At 39.2% G+C, this 23,714-nt stretch overlaps 1 protein-coding gene across 5 annotated transcripts in view; it reads left to right on the top strand.

Moving 5' to 3' along the window:
• Nucleotides 1-22,814, top strand: part of LOC5574622 (ATP-binding cassette sub-family G member 8) — a 237,720-nt gene extending 214,906 nt beyond the window's left edge. For all 5 annotated transcript variants that reach the window (XM_021857548.1, XM_021857552.1, XM_021857547.1 and 2 more), the window contains 7 exons: nucleotides 19,609-19,995; nucleotides 20,059-20,511; nucleotides 20,572-21,333; nucleotides 21,393-21,536; nucleotides 21,602-21,861; nucleotides 21,929-22,209; nucleotides 22,268-22,814. In XM_021857548.1, the coding sequence (XP_021713240.1) occupies nucleotides 19,609-19,995; nucleotides 20,059-20,511; nucleotides 20,572-21,333; nucleotides 21,393-21,536; nucleotides 21,602-21,861; nucleotides 21,929-22,209; nucleotides 22,268-22,510 (2,530 nt within the window). In that variant the 3' untranslated portion in view covers nucleotides 22,511-22,814. The remainder of the gene's footprint in view (nucleotides 1-19,608; nucleotides 19,996-20,058; nucleotides 20,512-20,571; nucleotides 21,334-21,392; nucleotides 21,537-21,601; nucleotides 21,862-21,928; nucleotides 22,210-22,267) is intronic.
• The last annotated feature ends 900 nt before the right edge of the window (nucleotides 22,815-23,714 follow it).

Below are 23,714 nucleotides of genomic sequence, written 5' to 3'. Positions count from 1 at the left end.
GGGTGGAAATGGAAAGTTGAGAGGGGGGCGATGTTGATGTTTCACTGCATTACGGTTTCGGTGGATGTGAAATTTGATTGCATAATCACATAAAACACAGAGTTTCGTGTAAGGGCTTCGAGATTGTGTCTAATTGTACACTAATTGGAAACGTATATTCATATGGTGTTTTCACTGAACAATTGAATCGAATTATTGTTGCAGTGTTCAAAACCACCAGTATGGCTGAAGCAGTCCAAATTGGTGTAAAATTTACTAATTAAATTGTTTCAAAATAACGTTGCTCTAATGGATGCAAATATTTTTTCGAATGTTTTGAAATGGAATGCTCGATCTTTGAATGGTAATGATGACAAGCTGTTTAATTTTCTATCAGCTAATAACATACGTATCGCAGTTATAACTGAAACTTATTTGAAACCTGGATCCAAGCTTAAAAAAGAACCAAACTTTTTTGTTTAACGTAACAATCGACTTGAGTGGGGGAGTTGCTATCATCATTCATAGGCTATAAAACATCAACTTTTTTCGTCATTTGAAACCAAACTTTTTGAAACTTTGCGTTCTTCTATTGAAACACAGCATGGTAAATATACTTTCATAACTGTATATAACTGTCTATTTTAAATGCAGTGGGCAGCAAGTTAATTCTTACCAAATTGACTCGCAATAAGCCAAAATTGTTTGTCATTGGTGTCTTTAATGTCAAACATCGCTTATGAAATAATTCGTAATTTTTCGCAGCCGAATTTAGTTTGTTGAGTTCTCTTTAGGATATTTCTCAAAAGGGACACGATTAGAATCAAAATAAACGTGGGTAACCATTTGGCTATACAGGTAACTAGAATCAATCAAGACCAAATCAACGGTAGAAAAGTTCCTAGAAGAGGGTAGTAGGGCCATCACGATATTGAACTGAGAAATATCCTGAAGAGCTCTCATCCTTCCTTAGCCGAGTGGTTAGAGTGCGCGGCTTCAAAGCTAAGCCATGCTGAAGGTGTCTGGGTTCGATTCCCAGTTGATCCAGGATCTTTTCGTAATAGAAATTTCCTTGATTTCCCTGGGCATAGACTATCATCGTATCTGCCACACGATATACGAATGCGAAAATGGCAAATTTGACAAAGAAAGCTCTCAGTTAATAGCTGTGGAAGTGCTCATTGAACACTATGTTGAGAAGCAGGCTCTGTCCTAGTGAGGATGTAATGCCATGACGAAGAAGAAGCTCTCATCAAATAAAATTCTGTCGTTGGACGGAATTGCTTTACGAATTGTTCCATGAGCATTAACTTGCTGCCCAGTGCATTGAAAAGGCAAATAGGCAGTTATGGAAGTATATTTACCATGCTGTCTTTCAACAGAAATACCCGAAGTTTAAAAAAAATTGGTTTCAAATGACGAAAAAAGTTGATGTTTCTTGCGCCTATGAATGATGATTGCAACTTCACCACATGTTCCATCCCGGCGATCATTACGATAAATGAAAAAGGTCCAGGTTTCAAATAAGTTTCAGTAATATGTAACTGCTAAACAGCACTATTAAATGTGTCGAATAACTGATATCGAACAAGTTTAATATTGATATCCATTCAACCGGCCCTTAACTAGACCGAACCGAAATAGATACCCATCTACCTCCTACCCTAATCCAAATTCCACAATCCGAACACAAACAGTCAAATTAGTGCACGCACTTCCACCGAACCCAACTGCCCATCAATTATTCATTCCGCACGCCGCCGCCGTGATTGATCATTTTACTCGTTTGTTCAGATACAAACGGATTCCGTCCATTCACACCTCGCCCATCAATCAGCCGTGAAACATCTTGACCGCCATAAACGCCCATGGTTCCACGTGGAAAGATGCCCACTTTCGATTCATAAAGATCCCTCCTAGCTGAGGTACGAAACCCAACGCTCAAAACCGGCACACTTCCAATCTGAAGCTGTACTAGATAACAGTTATCTACGCCGATTTTCACCGAAGAACACATACACACGGTGAATAACCACATTTTAAATCTAAATTTAATCATTTCCAGCCTAGATTCCCACAACGAAAAAAAGGCTTTGCATTTGGAGAGCTCTTGCACTAGTGCCACGATTCGCCCCATCTCTCGCATTTTATTCGGGGGAACCAATTCCCGCTACTTTTCGATTTTTATCCGCATGAGTTGGCCCGCACTCTGCACTGTGGGCAGTCTGGCGGTCAAAAACATCTCCACCGTCTTATGCCATACTTGTGAGTTTTGTGACACACAATGTGATATATATTTTTTTTTTCAAAACCCAAGTTTCAAATCGTGCTCCAATTTGTACCAATGCCTTCCAATATCTCAACTTTTTTGTTTTAAACCAAGCCATAGAATTTTTCAAGAGTACAAATAAAAAAACAAAACAACCGACCAAAAATTTGATCGATTAGGAACTCGTTGGTTGCGACCAACCGATCGAGTTTTGCTCTTACTAATTTAGAGATGATTTAAATTCACCTTCGCCATATGATCTTCTCGAAGTTATGATGTACGATATAACACAGTTTTTATGAGTCTTACATACACCAAAGACGAAATAAAGACCTTCAGATTCCTTGCAGTTGTTCAGAACTTTATAAAACATGAGGTTAAAAATCAAAATCTTGAATGCTGTGAAAAGCGTACTTCGATCTGTCAAACTTGAGTACCGAGTGTAGTACCAAGAAACCAAGAAGTGGAACCAATTTTGAGCCCGACTACTAAGTCTTTTGACTTTTTACAGACGGATTCGAAATCTCGATCAATATTGATCTTTCAGCCTCGGATATTTTCACGAAATAGATTAACATTTGGGCTAAGATTTTGACATTGGATAGCAAAAACTTATGTGACTTATCAACGTTTAGTAGCAAACTTCATATGACTCACATTGAGCAATAGTGCAGCAAACTGGCAATCAATTCAAATTAAACCCAAAATATAAAACGAAATATTAATATTATATTCGCTTCGTCTAGAAAGCGCATATGTGTAGTGCCTAATTTAGCATTTTGAACGAGCTGTCAAATCAGTATACTCTCCAGTACGTAATGTTTGACTATAGAAATCGCTCAGTTATTCAAACTAACCAATAGTTCTAAAACTTCCTAAACAAGGCAATTCTGCCGCTTTCAAACAACGAATTTTCAAATATTTGATGGAAAACCAAATTACGTTTTATTACAATGCCTCATTGTTACAGCTTAAGCCTGAAGTAAAAAAGCTTTCTCATTCAAATAAAACAAATCGTCTTAGATTAGAACTAAATGTTTAAAAAAAATCAAAATTAAGGTGCACTAAAATCAAACCTCAAATTTTCTCGAGGACGAATCTGGAGAACCGGCAACCTGTTTGAGCCAAAAATTTGATCTGTTAGTCTGCAACAGCAAGTGACCGATCAATCGTGCTTCAAATTTTTCGTACCAATTGTTAGGTCGACTTAAGCGTGTGAATGTTCAGATTTCAAATGGAGTGGTGGTGAACAGTAATGCTCCGCGCTAGAATTTTATTTAAAAAAGTGCTCCACGGCCCAAAAAGGCTTTAAACCCCTTCAAAGGATTCTGGACCGAATATAAATAAAGAAATAATCTACCATTCTGAATTTAATCCATTGAGTCTAATCAACAAAATTCTTTGAATCCTGTCTTAACTCGATTCTGGACAAAAATGTGTGTTTAAAATATAACGAATGCTATTGAGATTCCGCCCCTCTGTGTATTTGTATATGTTTCCTACTGAAATCTAATGAGAAATTCATTCAGAATGCTATGAGAATTTAGATTTCTATCGTAATTATGTTAGGACAAGCTTTCCCAACGTGGTTAGCCACGTTCTAAACGAAATTTTAAAAGAAATCAAGGAACCTTATAAATTATTTTATAAAATTAGTGTAAAATTGCTCTGTTTGGCAGAATGTTTCAACTGTTGTAGTTTGGAAAATCTTGAACACAAATACGACTAATGAAAATGGATGGACGTGTAATATTTTGCTGCTGTCAATTCGTCTCGAAAATATTGTTTCTCTTTTCGGTGTTTCTACAAAAAAAAGTTTTTCTAAGTTTATTTGAACTGCTCAGAGTAACACCAAAGGAAAATAATTATTATTAAAGTTAGTGTCGGCCTAAATCATAAAAATCCGTACCAAGAGGGTAATCAGACGGTTGCTACATGGGCGGGAGAAACCGATACGAAATTTGTGAACGTCAAAGTGAGCCGAGATTCTGCTGTCACGAAATGTCACTGTGAGCCCGGATCTCAAACACTGGACAAATATGATAAAAGCGCGTAATTGATTAAAACGTATTTTTGCATTTTATCAAATGTGACAAAAAATCGATTGAAAAGCTATTCATGCTTATTCAAAAGTAATGTCACAATAGCACCTTTTATCCTGATTGAATATAAAGTGTTCAAATACGCATGTTCATGTTCAAATACATGTTTGTCCAGAACGATCGACGGAACACAACAAAAGAAAACTAGCGATTTTCATCAATGCTCATTTTCATTTATTGATTTAGTTAACATCTACACAGATAACACTGAATCAACAATTTCACGCCACAATACTCGGTTCGTGGCCGCATCTCTCAATCCTCGGTTCTGCCCCACGCTCGCCAAATGGATTCGCACTTGATCCGCCCACCTAGCCCGCTGCGCTCCACGCCTTCTTGTACCAACCGGATCCGAAGCGAATATCATCTTTGCAGGGTTGCTCTCCGGAATTCTTGCAACATGCCCTGCCCATCGTATCCTTCCAGCTTTGGCCACCTTCTGGATACTGGGTTCGCCGTAGAGTTGGGCGAGCTCGTGGTTCATCCTTTGCCGCCACACACCGTTTTCCTGCACACCGCCAAAGATCGTCCTAAGCACCCGACGTTCGAAGACTCCAAGTGCTTGCAGGTCCTCCTCGAGCATCGTCCACGTTTCATGCCCGTAGAGGACTACCGGCCTTATGAGCGTTTTGTACATGGTACATTTGATGCGGGCGTGAATCTTTTTTGACCGCAGCTTCTTCTGGAGGCCATAGTAGGCCCGACTTCCACTGATGATGCGCCTCCGTATTTCACGGCTAACGTTATTGTCAGCCGTCAGCAAGGATCCAAGGTAGACGAACTCGTCGACCACCTCGAACGTATCCCCGTCTATCGTAACACTGCTACCTAGGCGAGCCCTGTCGCGCTCGGCCTCACCAGCTAGCATGTACTTTGTCTTGGCCGCATTCACCACCAGTCCAACTTTTGCTGCCTCGCGTTTCAGGCGGGTGTACAGGTCTGCCACCTTTTCAAATGTTCGGCCGACGATGTCCATATCATCCGCGAAGCAAACAAATTGACTGGATCTCGTGAAAATCGTACCCCGGCTGTTAAGCCCGGCTCTCCGCATAACACCTTCTAGCGCAATATTGAACAACAGGCACGAAAGTCCATCACCTTGTCGTAGTCCCCGGTGGGATCCAAACGAACTGGAGTGTTCGCCTGAAACCTTCACACAATTTTGCACACCTTCCATCGTCGCTCTTATCAGTCTCGTGAGCTTCCCGGGAAAGCTGTTCTCGTCCATGATTTTCCATAGCTCTACGCGGTCGATACTGTCGTATGCCGCCTTGAAATCGATGAAAAGGTGATGCGTTGGGACCTGGTATTCACGGCATTTTTGGAGGATTTGCCGTACAGTAAAGATCTGGTCCGTTGTCGATCGGCCGTCAACGAAGCCGGCTTGATAACTTCCCACGAACTCGTTTACTACAGGTGACAGACGACGGAAGATGATCTGGGATAATACTTTGTAGGCCGCATTTAGAATGGTGATCGCTCGAAAGTTCTCAATGCTAAAGCGACCATATATATCCCGCGAAACGCGGGACACCCTATCAAATCTCGTTCTCAATCAAACATTATTCGTATTGGATGTGTTTTCTACAAACATTTTAGGTCAAAATCATGATCTAATTGCTCAGTTTAGTCAAACAATTAGATTTGACGAAGTAATATCATGTTGAAAATTGCGTTGTCCAGGACGTCTGGTCACCTTAATCAAGTCTGCCTTGAGTGTCGTTGGCAAGCTGGAGTTTTCTTGCAATTCTAAATAACTTTATGTCATATTTCGTGTGTAATATCGGTGCCTCCCTCCCAGGTTGCCACCGGGTGTAAGATAAAAGTGCGGCGTTAGTGTCTCACATACATATATATATATATATATATATATATATATATATATATATATATATATATATATATATATATATGATAAGTGAAGTGGATACTGGAATGCAGTTCTGCGTGTTGGTCTCGCGTCTCAAAAAAAAAAGCGTTCCGGAAGAAGACATTGCCCAAAATTGGATTGGAAGTTTTGGTGAGTTTGTTCCGATTGTTCACTTTGATGAAGTTTTTTTTGTGTTGTGTGTACCCTTTTTTCATTCGTCGCGTTTTTTCTGCAGTGGATTGTTTTTTCTTTAGAAAATCTCTTTGCTTGCTTTGATCGCGTTTTCTCTTTATTTTTTTTTTTTTTTCGATGCGGTGACCCGAATTACTTAATTTATGCTATGAAAAAAGCAAACAGATTGCACCTCTGCAACAGTCGTGTTTAAAATATGTTTTTATTTTGTTCCTCGTTTTTTTTACATGTTTTGTTGATCCGATAACCCTGGAGGGATCGGTTTCGCTCTTTATTTGTCAATGAGCGGATAACCCCACACATTTTTTTTTTGGACTGGGTTGTAGTTGAACATAACGCAAAACACTACTTAAAAAAATAAATAAAAAATCTTTCATCTTTTGATTGCCGGCATTCAAAAGGTTTAATTTCAAAACACTTAAAAAACAATGCTTTCGATCCATCGCTAGTTTTTGGGCGAATCCTATGACCGTTTATCCCTCCCAACCTCCGTCTCCGTAGCACTTATGAAGGTGTCGCCTCTTGCTAAGTAAGTGCTAAATAAACATTTCCTTTCCCTATTCCAAGTTACGGTAAAGATGGGCGTGGCCGGGAATAGCGATATTCAAGCTTTTAGTTGTCTTGTTTAAGATTGAATCAAGGTTTACTCTTCAACCTTGTTTCTGAAAGCAGTCTGGATGAGATTATTAAAACGAAACATGAATATTGTTAGTATCCAATCTACGAAGTATACCGTAACTACGCTAACGCTATTTTCAAAAAAAGTTCTAAGGTCATTGATGTAAGATAGTTTGTAAAACCATAAAATGAGAAGAAGGCTGAATATACAGGTTGAGTGGTAAGGCCAAACAGAAAAAGAAGCGTATGAGAAAATCAATACTCAATATTATGGGCGAAAAATCATGTTATTCAAGTCGTGACATGACAACTGCTCATGAGGTCCAAAAAGCGGCAACTTTTAGGCCCTATTAGAACCTGTCACCGAGTGTCCGAAAATGAATTTTGAGCCGTCGAAAGGTATCAATGAATGGTATTTTGAAAATGTCCCTTTAGGGTTCCTATCGAAACCGATATCCGGTATCCATGTTCCCGGGACGACCACAATGGCCGCCAAACTGAAACTGGTGATACATTATGTGAAGTAAATCAATCTATCTTTGATTTTTTTTTTACTTTCGACAAAGTTTCTTGCATTTTCCCCATATTTTTAATTATGAAATACTCGAGGTACCCCAACAAATTTGGACTTAAGCCCAAAACCCATCAACTGATTCCGGATATTCAATGAAATCAAAATATATAAACTCATATTATGATTACCTGAAAATTTCAAAAAAATTGGTCGTGCGATTGCGAAGTTACAGAATTTTGAAATTATGATGTCGGTACCGAGTACTGTAAAGTTAACAAATGTACAAGTATGTAATAAAAGTAAGCAGAAAAATTAACTCCTAGAAAAACGAACGAAGGCTAGATATGTAATGTCAAAAAGTAGAGGACGTTGGATATAATTTTGTTAAAAATTGCTCAACATCGACACACGCATGGAAGACTGTAAAATTTCCCAAATTTTTATCAAATCTTACTCCATTGAGCACGTTGCTTAAATTCTGTTGTAACGTTCTTGGTAAGCTACAGTGGGGCAAGCGTATCAGTGGGGTAAGTGGATCATGTGTGCATATGAGCATACATTCTTGAACATGTTGAATGTTTTTGCACTGATACTATTGCAAAACTGGTACTAGGGTAAGTGTTCCCTTTGTTGTGGATGTTCCTATAGTTGCGGTAGTGCCGTTTTCACTGATTTATTACATTAACCACAGTACCGACACTGCAACTCGACGTATTGGCTGTTGATATACGAATAGTTGAAAAAAGCTCAAATGCTTTGAAACTGATGAATTCACTAAATGCTAAACTTTACTTGCTTGTACCAATAGTTGCGGTAAAGTGTCCTTGTAGACCCAAAGCAATTCTATCAATATTCTGCGTGTACTGATAAACTGACATGATTATGAAATCACTCATTGACTAACTATTGGTACATCTACCTACACGTACACTAAACAAGCAAACTTGTTAGCTGCAAAAATAAATTAATTTGAAAATTGTTTTCCATCAATCAAAAACTCATTGTATCTCTGCCTAAAATCGAATACTATTAGTTTTTTCAACACATGGTCAGCATTTCAGTTCTAATTGAATGAATCACAATGAAAAATATGTGTATTTTTTATAAATAAATACAGATATATTGGACATGGTACACTTACTCCTACTTTTAATGGGTTGAGGAAAATGGATCAAGTAGTATTATCATTTATTGGCAGACTGCTTACAAGGATTTGAATAAGTTTTTAATATCCAGATACGTTGTTTTCCTTTATCTTTTTTCATTCCTAGTTTAAATCTTTCTTATATAAAAATATAAAAGAATAAATTTTACAAAATTCAAACAAAACTTTTCGTGGTTTATCTATGCTGAGTTGCAAAAGAGAAAAATATACAAATTTCCAATTGAAAGCATATTATCGTACCTTAATTTGACCATATAAATTGTTCTAAACAGATGCTACTGATATATTCATAAATAGAATAAAAAGATTTCAGTTTGTTAAACAAAAGTAAATGTAACTAATATTTTTAAACTACGAGTTGTGGTAATAGATTCATAGCTGTGTGTAATATAAACAATTTTATTGTATAAAAGATATAAGAAATAGAAATTTAAATTTGGTTTGAAATAAATGATGTCCATCATGCTTCACATCCTCAGCAGGTTACCGACACGAATGTTTTTCGAAAAAAAAAAGGTTAGGAATAATACTACAATGTTTCTGTATAACTTATTGTGCATTTAGACAAAAATTGTCGGCAAGTCGCTGCCAAACTGGCAACTTTGCTTACTTCCGATACAACTTTCTGTTCAAATCATATCATCCCGCAACACTACACCTAGCAAATCAAAACAAAAACATCGTGCAGGATGACACACTAATGGGTTGTGAAAAATCTCCTGTGGAACTTTTGCCTTGCCACTTCATGGAATAGGACTGGTTTACGGCGGTAAATGTCCACTAGCCATTCCCTCATTTCGCCACTGAGTTTCTTAAATACCTGCTTTTGCTGTTTTTTCTTACGGATTCCATTTCGTAGGCATGTTGTCGGCGCACTGTATCAGACTTTACTTCCCTTTTCTGCTAGCCAAAACAAGTTCATTCCTCATCATAACGTAGCTGCCAAATTCAAATGTCAAAAAACTTCGGAAGTAAGTTCGGAAGTCGGAAGTCTGGACTTCCGAACTTCAATTTAGTGCTGGCGACACAATATGTGTATAAATAGATGCATTTTCTCCAATTTATTCTAGTTACATTTTTTTTTGTTCGAAGAAGTGTGAATCAATGTATAAATACTTTTGATAAAATAAAGATTATTTTTAATTTTTAATTGTCAAACTGTAACATAGTGCTAGTTACTAATAACAAGAACAGGGGTGGTCCATTAATTATGTAAGACAATTTTCGGGGGTTTTCAATCCCTCCTTCCCCCATGGTAAGATTTTTTGTATGAAAATTAAAAAATAAATTGTATGGCGCGTAAGAAATCTCATACCCCCCATAAAACCTTACGTAATTAATGGACAGCCCCAACAAGAGTAATATCATTCTTACTGTAGATAATTACACCACATTTGTTTTGAGAACAGATTTTTTCATTGGTGAATCCACTTACTCCACCATGGTGGGGCAAGTGGATCATTTGGGTGCAAATTTTCAAGTCCCTCATACTCAATACATAACAATTAAAAAAAAGACGATTTGAATCATATTATTATTTATTATTATTATTTATCTTTATTAGGGAGATTTAGAGAGAATCATATTAGTCCCTAATTGATCATCCACAGAAAAACAAGTTTTAATTACATTATTCACATTGGCTGTACACAACAATCATGTTGACTCTTAATTTTTCTGTATCAACTTACCCCACGGTACCTTACAGATGATTACAACCTTTAATACTGTTGTAGTGTTGTTTCAGAAGTTTCAGAACATTCTACAAATAAGAGAGAAGTATGGATCCGAAAATTTTCGAATATTCTGCTGAATAGTTGTTATTGTTGTAGAGTTGGACAGCTGTCATGTTCTTTTTTTCTAGTGTTATGTTTCAACTAGCAACTAAGCTCTCTAGCTTAGTTTTCTCACGAGCATATCCAAAGTTATTAACTGAGAAATTTTTTGTATTTGTATGTTATAAGTATCACTCAAACCTGGTGGGTTAACATTATGTGAGGTAAAGGAAAAAGCCAGTTTACCATTTTTGCATTTGTATATCGTGTAGCAAGCGAGAAGATACTCTATATCCTGAGAAGTCGATAAGATTTTCAATTCGAATAGCTCCTCGACAGTTGGTATTTGGATCCACAATCCTAAGAATGCCTAGCTTCATAATTACGCCTATTCGGGCGTCCTTGTCATATGTTCCAGCATTGAAATGAACTGTTGTAGTGCTCTGATACTTATGCTGTAATGATAAATGAAATGTTTTACTATAATTCTATTAACTACGTGAAATTTTATCAGAAATCAAATAGCAACAGCATTTTTCTAAGCAAACAGGATTATGCAAGGTGTAAAGTGTCGATAATAAACAAACAGGATTTTGCAAAAATTTCAATCAAATTTTGCAAAAATTTCAACATAACTATAATCAACTATAATCCTGTACGCTCCCTGTCAAGTTGTCGGTCAGAGTCCTGTTGGACCCAACCCCCTGAAGGAAGCACTAGTTCTTGAAGCCGCCACCATCTGTGTGGCGCTAGTCCTGAGTAAACAAATTTTAGGCTTTGCCCTCATCAAACCCCGCGCGGAAGCGAAACATGTCGTATGAGAATAAAATTATACTATTGATAACCGTTTACTATTGTGTCTAATAAAATGTGGTCAAATTATCTAGCAGTTACAGAAAATTAGATGAAGTAGTACGCACTAATTACCAGAATGATAAGTAAAATATGAATGTCGCTTTCCAAAACTAGTGTGTCTCGTGCCTAAAACAGTATTTTTGGACGAGCTGTCAAATCAGCACCTTCTTCAGCACCAAATTTTTGGCTTCACTCCAGTTGTTCGTGGATGACAACCGTTTCAGTCCTGTGGTTGGACCGTATTCATCTTGTGAACATTATAAAAAGAGATATTACAGTCGCCTCTCCACATCTCGATATCGAAGGGACCATCGAGATAGGGAGAGATCGAGACAAAGAACAAATTTTTGATGAATACTAGATTGAAAAACACTCCGTTGCCAAGAAAGTAGTACGCAAACAAACGTTATTTTGCGCTCCTAATTTGTTTTGAATCCCAAAACTTTGGTCTAGTAACCTTCGGTATTGGTCATATCGACATACGGAGAGAAAATTGAGAACAAAAAATCAACAGAAACTCATCGAGATATGGAGATATCGAGATAAGGAGGATATCGAGATATGGAGAGTGAAAATGTATGCAGACTGAAGGGACTTATGAAAACATCGACATTTGGAGAGATATCGAGATGTGGAGAGTCGACTGTATTAGCGGAACATTTGTTCAACAATGTTCGCCTACCATGATTTGTTCAACAACTTCGCTTACAAGATGTGTGATACAAACGTTGCATACAAGTTCCATGACGCAAGTTTGTATGTTGTACGATGCAAGTCAAACGTCAATATCTGTATGTGTTGTCATTGTATGTTATTATTGTGTTTGTACTGAATTTCATCTGGACAATGTATGTATTATTTTATGTGAAGTTTTCTGAGCTTCCAAGAAAAAATGAGCAGCAATAGCCCCTTTGGTTCCGAAGCCTTTAAAACACAAATCAACGGTTTTTATTCCTTAAAAAACAATTCTTGTAAAATTTTATATTTTTTCTTTTTAAAAAAAAAAATTTCAGAGTTTTATTTTTTTCTGAAAACTTCAAATTTTAAGTTTTTATTCCATAAAAATAGATTGGAAATTTGTTGAGCTGTTCAAAAGTGATTTTTTAAAAATAACCTACAGTGTGTATCGATAAAAAATGACTGATTTTTTATTTTCAAAATAATATATCTCAAAAACTTAAAAAACATACATCGCTGAAAATTTGACAGTAAACGTAAAATTTTCTAAACTTTTGTCCCAAGTTGAAGGCCTTGGAAGGCCACGGAAAAACAGATTTCTTTTTTATTTTTTTTTCATGTGAAAAAAACATTTTTTGTGAAATTTTATATTTTAGCTTAGCTTAGCTTAGACTAACAATTTATGTGAAATTTTCTTAAAAAGTCAAAATCTGTAGCTTTCATTTCGTTCAAGAAAATTGAAAATTGGTCAAGCAATTCAAAAAATTGAAAAAATTTGCAAGGTCGCGATTTTTCTGGTCACCTTATTTCGGAAATGGTCATTCTAATCAAAAAATCCAAAAACACGTGTATCCTTATATCGGATAAGGGACTAAAAAGCTAATTTTCACGTAATTCGGTGAGCCTAGATCGGTTTTCATGGAATGGCTGAATTTCTGGTGTTATCATTGAACAAAAAATAGGTTGAATTCTTCAGAACATCATGAACTAAATTCTGGAAGTCTTTAGAAAGCTCGTAAAAGAATCACTAAAAAATACCTGAATAAGCCATTGAAGTTGAACCTGAAGAAAAAAATGGGCTAATATCTGAAGTATTTTTAAATGAATTTTCTGAAGAGAATCATAAACAAATTACATGCAATAATACATATTACGAGAAGTTCCCATAAAAACATTTTGAGACATATCTTTAAAATAATTCCTGATCGAATTGTCTTAAGAATTTTTATGAAAGCACTTACCTGATTGGGTTTCTTTTTGCTTTCTTGGTTCCTGTTTCTTTTTCTTTTTGGTTTATTTGTTATCCCTATTTAGTCGAATTTTTTTGTTCCTTTTTGGTTTCTTCTTAGTTATTTTTAGCTACATGTTCTCTAAAGATTCTATTATCAAGACACTTAGTCGCTACCAGCCATGTAGTTATGATATTATGCATCATTTTGAAATATTCATTACAAATAACCCTAAATTTTGTCTGCAGTGAAGTAATCAAATACTTTTTTCAAGACAATTCAAAAACGGTAGGTAATAAACTGTGTTTCCGAAGTTACGCAAATTTGCTGAACAGCTTACCGTTTTTGAATTGAATTAGAAAATCTCTTTTTTCTAAAACTCTCTGAAAAAATATTGCAATGTAATGAATTCGCTACAGACAAAATTTAGGGTCAATTCGGACTTCTAGAAGCTGAGGTGCAGAGCTCCAAACTTTAGCGTGTTGTATGGGAAAAGCAGTATTTTATCCTATTTTTTTTCTTTTTTTTTTTTTTGTATGTCCATCTAAATTGTTAACGATCCTTTAGTTTGTATTTAAACTACTACTGAAAAAGAATTTTAGCCCGGGGCAACTTAGCCCGGGCAAGTCCATTAATTACGTAAGGGTCTATGGGGGGAGGGGTGGTTTGAAATTTCTTATGCGCCATAAATTTTTTTTTTCATACAAAAAAACTTATCATGCGTGGGGGGGTTGTTAAAAAAAAATTCTAAATTTGCCTTACGTAATAAATGGACCGCCCAAAAAAGGACAAAAAAGAATGGGATGTGTGAAATTTCGATGAAAAATGGGTATTTTTTTAACTCCTTATTCTGAACTCAAGCACGATATTTTATTTCTTTGGGATAGCTTTTGGAGTAAAATTTCGTATAGTTTATAAATTGGCATAAATGTTACAATAATGTGGTTAAACAAATACCTTGTGTTTGAACTGAATCCTCTATTTCTCTTACAAGCTCTATCTTTGGCATATATCACCAAAACAATAGAAAATCTTGCCCTTATATTCAAGGATTATCCGCATGGAAGTATCTACTATAGAATTACGGTGAAACCTCCATAAGTCGATGTTCCATGACTCGGTATTGACTCATGGAACCATACTAAAAATAAAATTTCATGGTTACTATGAAGGTCCCCTCATACAGCTTTCCAGAGCATTGTTGTTTCTGTACTCAATATTTTCATAATTCGATGGTCTCTCCAAATATCGACTAATGGAGGTTTAACTGTATGAACAAGAAAAAAAAAACTTCTCAGAACAAGTCATTTTTTTCATGTTTTGCCCTCCTGATCGCCCATAGTGCTCTCGAACATCGGCGTAGCGTTAACTATTTTGGATCGAGCTCTAGCAAGCGCTTTCGTGCGTTCGTAGGTATGTGGAGAAGCGCATCCGAAGCGAGTTGGTTCCATACTGATAGCTGACCCGCATCTTGCCACTATCTACGAAGCCAACATCTCACTCACCGGCAGCAGCACTCTGGAGCATCTTCCAATCCCATATTGGGAGATAAATGTGACCTGGTTTTCACGGGCGAACTTTTCAGCGCCACACTACTAGAGAGGCCTCTAATGGTCGCTAATGGCTCTATTGATTGCCGATGGTGGTTTCTCTGCATTACATATGTCGGCACCTGTTTGGGACGCTTAGACTGGAAATCAGACGGGTAGCAATCAGTAACTTTCTTTTCAATGGGTTGAATGGAACATTGTAGCGGAAAGCTTCAACATATGACGGCAGGTTAAGGAATTCAACTAAAATTGGTGGATGCGGGCATTTAAAAAATGTTTGACTTGTTGTTTTGTGTGAATATTAACGTAGTAGACCGTACTAGATTTCACCTTAAATAATGTTGTAGGATCTCCAGATAGGGCCCTTCCTTAGCCGAGTAGCTAGAGTCCGCGGCTACAAAGCAAAGCCATGCAGAAGGTGTCTGGGTTCGATTCCCGGTCGACGCAGAATCTCTTCGTAATGGAAATTTCTTGGATCTGGACCTTTCCTGTGGCCTTCACTTAATGTTTAGAAAAAAAAAAACGTCAATGAATATTGGAGAACGTACGACGTAACTTAGTCGCGATGCTCTCACAAGAGCGCTTGACGGCACTGACAACAGATACAATTCCGAATCCTCGTGGTCAAATGCTTCATATACTTGGCCCGCCAATATTTTTGTACCACTAGGGCACTGAGGGAGCCGAAAAAATCCTCAATAAGACGGCTCTGGGACAAGTTGGTCGGGTTCCTTTCTTTCGGCACATACGGCGTTTCGTAAAACCGTACAACACGCTTACTTGCTTTGCTTGCTTTGCTTGCTTTGCTTGCTTTGCTTGCTTTGCTTGCTTTGCTTGCTTGCTTGCTTTGCTTGCTTTGCTTGCTTTGCTTGCTTGCTTGCTTTGCTTGCTTTGCTTGCTTTGCTTGCTTTGCTTGCTTTGCTTGCTTTGCTTGCTTTGCTTGCTTTGCTTGCTTTGCTTGCTTTGCTTGCTTTGCTTGCTTTGCTTGCTTTGCTTGCTTTGCTTGCTTTGCTTGCTTTGCTTGCTTTGCTTGCTTTGCTTGCTTTGCTTGCTTTGCTTGCTTTGCTTGCTTTGCTTGCTTTGCTTGCTTTGCTTGCTTTGCTTGCTTTGCTTGCTTTGCTTGCTTTGCTTGCTTTGCTTGCTTTGCTTGCTTTGCTTGCTTTGCTTGCTTTGCTTGCTTTGCTTGCTTTGCTTGCTTTGCTTGCTTTGCTTGCTTTGCTTGCTTTGCTTGCTTTGCTTGCTTTGCTTGCTTTGCTTGCTTTGCTTGCTTTGCTTGCTTTGCTTGCTTTGCTTGCTTTGCTTGCTTTGCTTGCTTTGCTTGCTTTGCTTGCTTTGCTTGCTTTGCTTGCTTTGCTTGCTTTGCTTGCTTTGCTTGCTTTGCTTGCTTTGCTTGCTTTGCTTGCTTTGCTTGCTTTGCTTGCTTTGCTTGCCTTGCTTTGCTTGCTTTGCTTGCTTTGCTTGCTTTGCTTGCTTTGCTTGCTTTGCTTGCTTTGCTTGCTTTGCTTGCTTTGCTTGCTTTGCTTGCTTTGCTTGCTTTGCTTGCTTTGCTTGCTTTGCTTTGCTTTGCTTGCTTTGCTTGCTTTGCTTGCTTTGCTTGCTTTGCTTGCTTTGCTTGCTTTGCTTGCTTTGCTTGCTTTGCTTGCTTTGCTTGCTTTGCTTGCTTTGCCAAAATTCCTTGGGGGACCGACCCGTAACTAGAAACCCCCCGTTAATTTCTCAGGCTACAGAATTTTAATCGTATTCGGATATTCACTCTTCGAAACAATACATTAATGAGAGTATGTTGTGAAAAAATTAAGCAATTTCGTGCAGCCGTCTTTAAGTAATGACGATTTAAGTTTCTGGAACTACGCTGGCCAAATAAAGATCTTAAAAACTTCAAAAAACATCATATCGTAATTTTCAGATATCTTCAAGAATACTGAATCGATTTGTATGATTTTTTCAGAGAAGCTCCTTATTACCTGGCATTATATAGCCCATATTTTATTTTTTTGATAAATTGATCAAAAACAAAATGGCCGCCAAAGACATTTTATATGGAAAATTTCGGTCCCCCAAGGAACATCGGAATAACTTTAAAACCAGATCACCAATAATGAATATCGACACGGATTCCTAAACTAGAAGAGTTGTTTGAGAACTTGTGAAAAAATGGTGCAAAAATATTGAAAAACAAAAAAGTTATAACGATTTGAATTTGAATTTTGCGGTAAAAAATTAAGCTGCCGGTAGAGGGGTTAACCCCTCTATCGGCAGCTTCATTTTTTACCACAGGAAAAAAATTCAAATCGCGATAACTTTTTTGTTTCTCGGTATTTTTGCACCATTTTTCCACAAGTTCTCAAAAAACTCTTCTAGTTTGAAGATCCGTGTCGGTATTGATCATTGGTCATCTGGATCCAGAGATATTCCGAAATTCCTTGGGGGACCGACGCTTAATCATAACCCACATATATATCTTAGGCTACAGATTTGTTAACATATCCAGATGTTCACTCTTTGGAACAATACATTAATGAGAGTATGTTGTGAAAAAATGAAGCGATTTGGAGCAGCCGTCTTTGAGTAATGAGCATTTATGTTGCTGGTACCAAGCTGACCAAATAAAAATCTTGAAAACTTCAAAAAACCTCATATCGTAATTTTCAGATATCTCTAAGAATTCATAACCAATTTGTATGATTTTTTCAGAGTAGCTCCTTATTACATGGCATTGTATAGCCCACATTTTACTTTTTCGACAAGTTGACGTAAAACAAAATGGCCACCTAAGACATTTTGTATGGAAAATGTCGGTCCCCCAAGGAACATTGGAATATCTTTAAAACCAGATCACCAATCATCAATATCGACACGGATCCTCAAACTAGAAGAGTTTTTTGAGAACTTGTGAAAAAATGGCGCAATAATACCGAGAAACAAAAAAGTTATCGCGATTTGAATTTTTTTCTTGCGGTAAAAAATGAAGCTGCCGGTAGAGGGGTTAACCAACTACGCCACAGAACGGGTAACAGTGTGACGCTAAAAGTAAAAATCTCTCACTGTTGTTCGTAGGCACGCTTAGGAGAGTCGAATTTGGCATCTCAGAAAGCCGAAGGAGGTGTAGGATTGTGAAAGAGAATATGGGGTCGTGACGGAATTTGGTTTCAGGTTGGCCGATTGCGCTGCAGAATAGTTCTGAGGCGTAGTTGGTTAACGCGCCCAATCTAGCGAATTGGGAGTCGTGGGATCGAAGCCCACCAGAACGATTCTATTATTTTTTTTTACAATTTTACATCTCAATTAGTCCAAATTCACTTTTGTGTCTACGACTTTCAGGTTTTCTTCAATGTTTTTTCAGCGATTACACTTGGAATCCTTACAAAGATTTCTTTTGTATTTTAAACAGGACATCTTCCAGAAATTTCTTGCTCAACATTCTCCAGGGATTTAAACACATTTTTTCAAACTATTTAATTCATTTAATTATTTGTTTTACAAGTTTCTACAGATACTAATATACAGTTCCAGTTTGTTCCAGAGTTTCTTTTAGAAACATCTCTAGAGTTTCATCTCGGAGTTTTATAGTAACATTTCCGAAAATATATTGAGATTTTTCTCCAGTAACATTCCAGGATTTTCTCCAAGCTCCGTTTGAAAATTCCTTCAGGATTTCCTGTAGTGATTTTTCCATATTTCAGGAATTCTGCCAAGTTGGAAATTTTCTATGGATACACTTCTCTAAGGGTCTTTCCAGGAACTCAGTCAGAGATTCTTTTTCTATTACCATCATCAAAGCCTTTCCGGTTTCCTTCAATAATATCTACAAATTTTCTTGAGTGAGTTTTGCTTGCTCTCTGCACAACTTCTCATAAAAAAGCAAATATTCATCAAAATGTGAAAAGAATCTGAGTTTTTTTTACTGTGTTTCAATAATTGCTCTCGTTTCTTTTCACTGTGTTGTCACCAGCAAATGATTCCCTATCACAAACATCATATACTAGATTCCATTTTTAATTTAAAAATTAAATTACCACTTGTGATAGTGGAAAATAACCACTTGTGATAGTGGAAAATGAATAATATTCTGACTAAGTAAAGATTCAAATATGACGTCCATCGTTTTTCGAATTTTTTAGCCCCCCTCTCCCCTCTTTCACAAGTCCCGCAGCATTTGATTTCCTATCACAGACATCATATTCAACTTGGTATCGTTCCATTTTATTCCAGATTGTAGTAATCAGAATGCAGGCTAGGTGAAGAGAATAAAATGTAAGCAGCAACACCGACGGGTTCGGGTTTGAAGGTTACCAAATTATTGGATACGGGTCGGGTTCGGGTTGAGTCGGGTTTTGGTCGGGTTTAGTGAGAATTGTGAACAGAGTCAGAACCTGGAAGCTTTCGTATGCATCAGAAAAGATGAATTTACCATCTTTTCGAACTCGGGTTTTAGTCGGGGTTTTCTCACAAAACATTTTCGGTTTTCGGGTCGAGTTCGGGTTTAAGCAGCAAAATATTTTCGGGTTCGGGTCGGGTCCGAGTTTGAAGAAATAAAATGAGTCGGGTACGGTTTGAAAAATGTGAAACCCGACCATCTCTAATAGAAATACCTGTTTCCTTGGTTAACGTCAGATGAACGCCTTAACGGATTTCCAGTTTTCAGCGTTTCGTAGATTTATTCATAATCACCTTAACAATTTTGATAAAGCTCTTTTGCTTGGAGTTTACTGAATATGTTGTCAAAATGGCATTAAGGTTCTTTTCAGCACAAAGCATAGTCCATGTAAAACCATGATATTCACATCACTTTTTTCCCCTCCTCCATTACAGACAAAATCTCAACTCAGACTTTGCCGACTCGGCACTAGGCTCGTCAGACAAATCGCCACAACCCTACAGTCCACAGCATCGCAGCAATGGCTACCGGGACGATCAGGCCATCTCCAACCACCCCCGCTACGGAGGTCCCAAGTCCAACCCGTTGAACTCCAACATGTACACCTACCTCAAGTTCGGCCTTCCACGGGTGTTTCCGCCGAATGGCGGCGGAGGAGGTGGAGGCGGAGGCGGAGGTCGTGGCCGCAATTCGTCCAAGGCAAATGGCCGAGGTCGCGTCAACCGGGGCTATCGGGACAGTACCGGCCCGGGACCGGGTTCCTCCGGGTACGACAGCAGCGATAACGAAACCCACCGCGGTAGAGTGCCAGCTAATTTAAGGTTTGTTGGAAGCATTTAGCTGTCCGAAGTTTCGAGTTTAAAGGCATTTCTCCATATTTCCAGAAAATATCGTAGTGAATCGGATTTCCGTGCAATTGGTGCAACCACAACCTCGCGGCCAAACTCGAGGGCCCAGGGTATCCCCCTGGCAGCTCTGAAGCAGGCCAACAGCCGAGCCAGTATAGCAGGGACTCACGTGTACAATCCCTACGCCACCAATCAACGGCATCACAATCTACGGTCGCAGAGCGAGGCGGATCTACTAGCCGAGTGGGACTACGACGAGTCTCCCGTTTACGGCGAGACACGACTCTATCCGGAAGAAATCTACAACACACAAAGCCGACGGCACTCGATAGCAGGATTGGTTTACCCAAACATTCAGGTTCACTGTCTGGACGTCCTACCGGGAATGCGAGGAGTTTCACTGCAGGCCAAGGCAGGCGACCTGTTCGCCATCATGGCAACTTCACAACGAGAGGGAACGGCATTGGTGGAAGCTCTGGCTGGTGTGCGGTAAGTAGAATCTCTTCAGATCAAATCTACGGTTTTAACCATCGATCGTGTGAATTTCAGGCAACGTTTGAGCGGAGAAATTCTGGTCAACGGTCAACAGGTCAATCGGCGTATTCTACGCCAGTTATGCGGCTACGTTCCGGCACTGGAACGGGCACCTCTAGATCCAAGGATGAGCGTTCAGAGTACCTTGTCATTCCACGCCGCTCTTCGGGGACCGTACGACCGCAGTGACCTCAAGGAACGTGTCGATATCTTGGTGGAAGATCTTGGTCTTACCGCCGTTCGTTCAGCCAACGTATCCCGTCTGACCCACTCGGAGAAGCAAAGACTGAACGTCGCCTGCCAACTGCTGACGCAATCCTCGATACTGCTCCTGGATCAGACCACCGTCAACATGGATATCTTCGATACGTTCTTCCTGGTGGAGTACCTCCGCCAGTGGTGCAGTGCTGGCCGAATGGTCATAATGACCCTCCAGCCACCAACGTTCGAGATCCTCTCCATGTGTTCCGGCGTGCTGCTGCTATCTGGCGGCAGGACCGTATACTCAGGAAGCCGAGCGGATCTACCGCGCCACATGGGCCAGCTAGGCTATCCTTGCCCACCGTTCAAAAATCCCGCCGACTACTATCTGGACTTGGTAACCCTGGATGATCTGTCGGCCGCCGCCCTGCTGGAATCATCGGCACGGATCGAATCACTAGCCAACTCGTGGGATCACATCAATTCGGAAGCACCACTCGCAGCTCCCGTTGCCAATCTGCCCGAGCCAACTCGCAGTGCCGGATTCTTCGGACAAATTCACGCCCTTGCTAAGAGGTAGGCTGGTTTGTGGTGATCACTGATAGATCATGGAAGTTATACGTCGATCTTTTTAGGTATATGTCATACAAACAACCGGGATCACTTCTGAACTGGATCTGTCGGTTGATCCTGGCTGCTGTTCTGTCACTTTTCATCGGATGCATCTTCTGGGATGTTCCAGCCTCCGATCCTCAGTTGAACCTGAACGATCGACTAGGGTAAGATCATTGTACTTACTTATGCTTCAAAATTCAAAACGTAAAATCATTTCTATGTGCTGCAGCTTTCTCCATTGCATCTTGATGGTTTCACTGTGGCCACTGTTGATCCTTCAAATCCGAGACGTACAGGAGGACCGAAGGCATGCCGAGAAGGACCTCAGGCTGAGTTTGTACGGAAGATTTCTATACATTATTATACAGACAACGCTCAGCGTTCTGCCAAGTCTCTGCATATGGCTAGCCTATCTGCTTCCAGCGCATAGCATGGCCGGTCTGTACGCGTCCCCGAGTAACAACGATACGATCATCTACATTTACATGGGTAATTTCTGGACTTAAACCAAACGCATGATCATCGATCATAATCCTTCATCTTCTTCTCCAATCAGGTTATCTGTTACTCTACCTCATGGCCATACAAACGATAGTGCTCTTCGTTGCTCATCTTGTCTCGTGCGGAATTTCCGGCACGATCCTGACCACTCTGGTGATGCTCCTTCTATCCGCCGTCGGTGGCTACTCTATCCACCCCCGAAACGTCCCCGAGTATCTTCAGTGGGGCGAGATCATCTCACCAGAAAAGTGGATCCTTCCGCTGCTCACCGAGCAAGAGTACAGCGTGGAAACGATCGCCATGCAAACAAGCCAGCAGATGTGCCGCAACAAACAAGTAAGAACTTCTTCAATCACCTATTCGCGATCACCTTCTCATCCAACCCCCATTCCAGGTCCAACACCAGGAGATCATCGTCCAACAGCCCTGCCCACCGCCAAACGGAACGGCCGTCCTGGTCGATCACCTCCTGTTGCCGCAGGATCACGTCCTCGATCCGACCGATATGTACTCCTCGACGGTGCTGGGTCTCCTGCTAACCTGTATCGTCTTCTTCGCTCTGTCCATGTTCGTATTCCTGACCAACTGCCGAAACGTCTGCCGGAGTCGGGTCGATCGGCGGCAGAAGCGAATCTAAGCGTGCTTCGCAAGTCGTTCTGTTTTAGTTGATTCTTTTATTTAAATGAAATTATTAGACGGTACTAATATGTAATTTTAAGGCGAACGATAGAAAGCCAGGTAAACAGTAGCGGTCTATTTTGGAGAATTTTAATCGGTTTATTTTAAGGAAAATATACATCGCGAGCCGAAAACGCTTTCGTATTGCAATGTAAAGTAGCACAGTACGAAAGGAATGCAAATTTCGCAACAACACAAAAAAAAGCTAGAAATGGTAAGTAAGCGAAAGAAAACCTAGAAGAGATATAAAGATATACATATTTTAAAACGAAGAAGACGCGAATAGAGGAAGAAACCATTAGAGGTAACGTGTGGAGAAAACACGGTATCGAGTGAGGAAGCAAAGTAGCATCCCGTGCATTTAGAAATTGTGCTGAATGCTCTTAGTTCAATAAAATTCATTTATTTTTAACAAATCAGAATTGCTAGATAATAGGCAAGTGATAAATCACATCCAAAAGTTCAATTAATCGGGAATAATTGAAACTAGATTGCAGTTAGACATACTTCCTACTGATTGATGGAGAACTTCCCCCAAAGACTTCAAGTCGCTAGCTCAGAAGTGCAGGGATAAGAATGGGATTATATGATCCGTCGATGGACTCCTCCAGTCGCCTCAATCTGTTCAACAGAATACGTGACATGTTTAGTACGCTGAATTGAGAAGCGTTGTAGCTCGGTAATTGGCGCGCTCCTGTCTATTTATCTTCTCATACAGGGATAGACAATCGATGGTGAGGGTAGTTCAATGCCTATTTCAAAGTTCGCTTCATGCTTTTTTTTTTAGAGAAACCACGGTTTGTATCAATTAATTTCTTATCATACTTGAGCCAGTCCCTTGCAGACGAATTGATTTGCATGGCATTTATTAACATGCTTCAAGGTAACATGATATTCCCACTTGACACTAACTCACAAACATTCCAATTCAAACATCAATTTTATTTAAACTCCAAAATGTTCCACCAAATCAACGTCATTCGTAACAATAATTGACACTAAGGTAAAAAGGTGTAATACGCCCCCCCTTAAGGAAAAACTGCTCTATCGCAGTAGCAAATGCATTACTCCTAAAGTTTTATATGTCAAGGTGTTGCTTATTTAGTAGGTCATGCTCTGCATGCAACTTTCTCTTTCCAGATTGCTTCTAAAAAGTGTACAAG

The sequence above is a fragment of the Aedes aegypti genome, chromosome 1, assembly GCF_002204515.2.
Source record: "Aedes aegypti strain LVP_AGWG chromosome 1, AaegL5.0 Primary Assembly, whole genome shotgun sequence".
Taxonomy (NCBI): Eukaryota; Metazoa; Arthropoda; class Insecta; order Diptera; family Culicidae; genus Aedes; species Aedes aegypti.
This window is presented reverse-complemented; position numbering and strand designations above follow the sequence as displayed.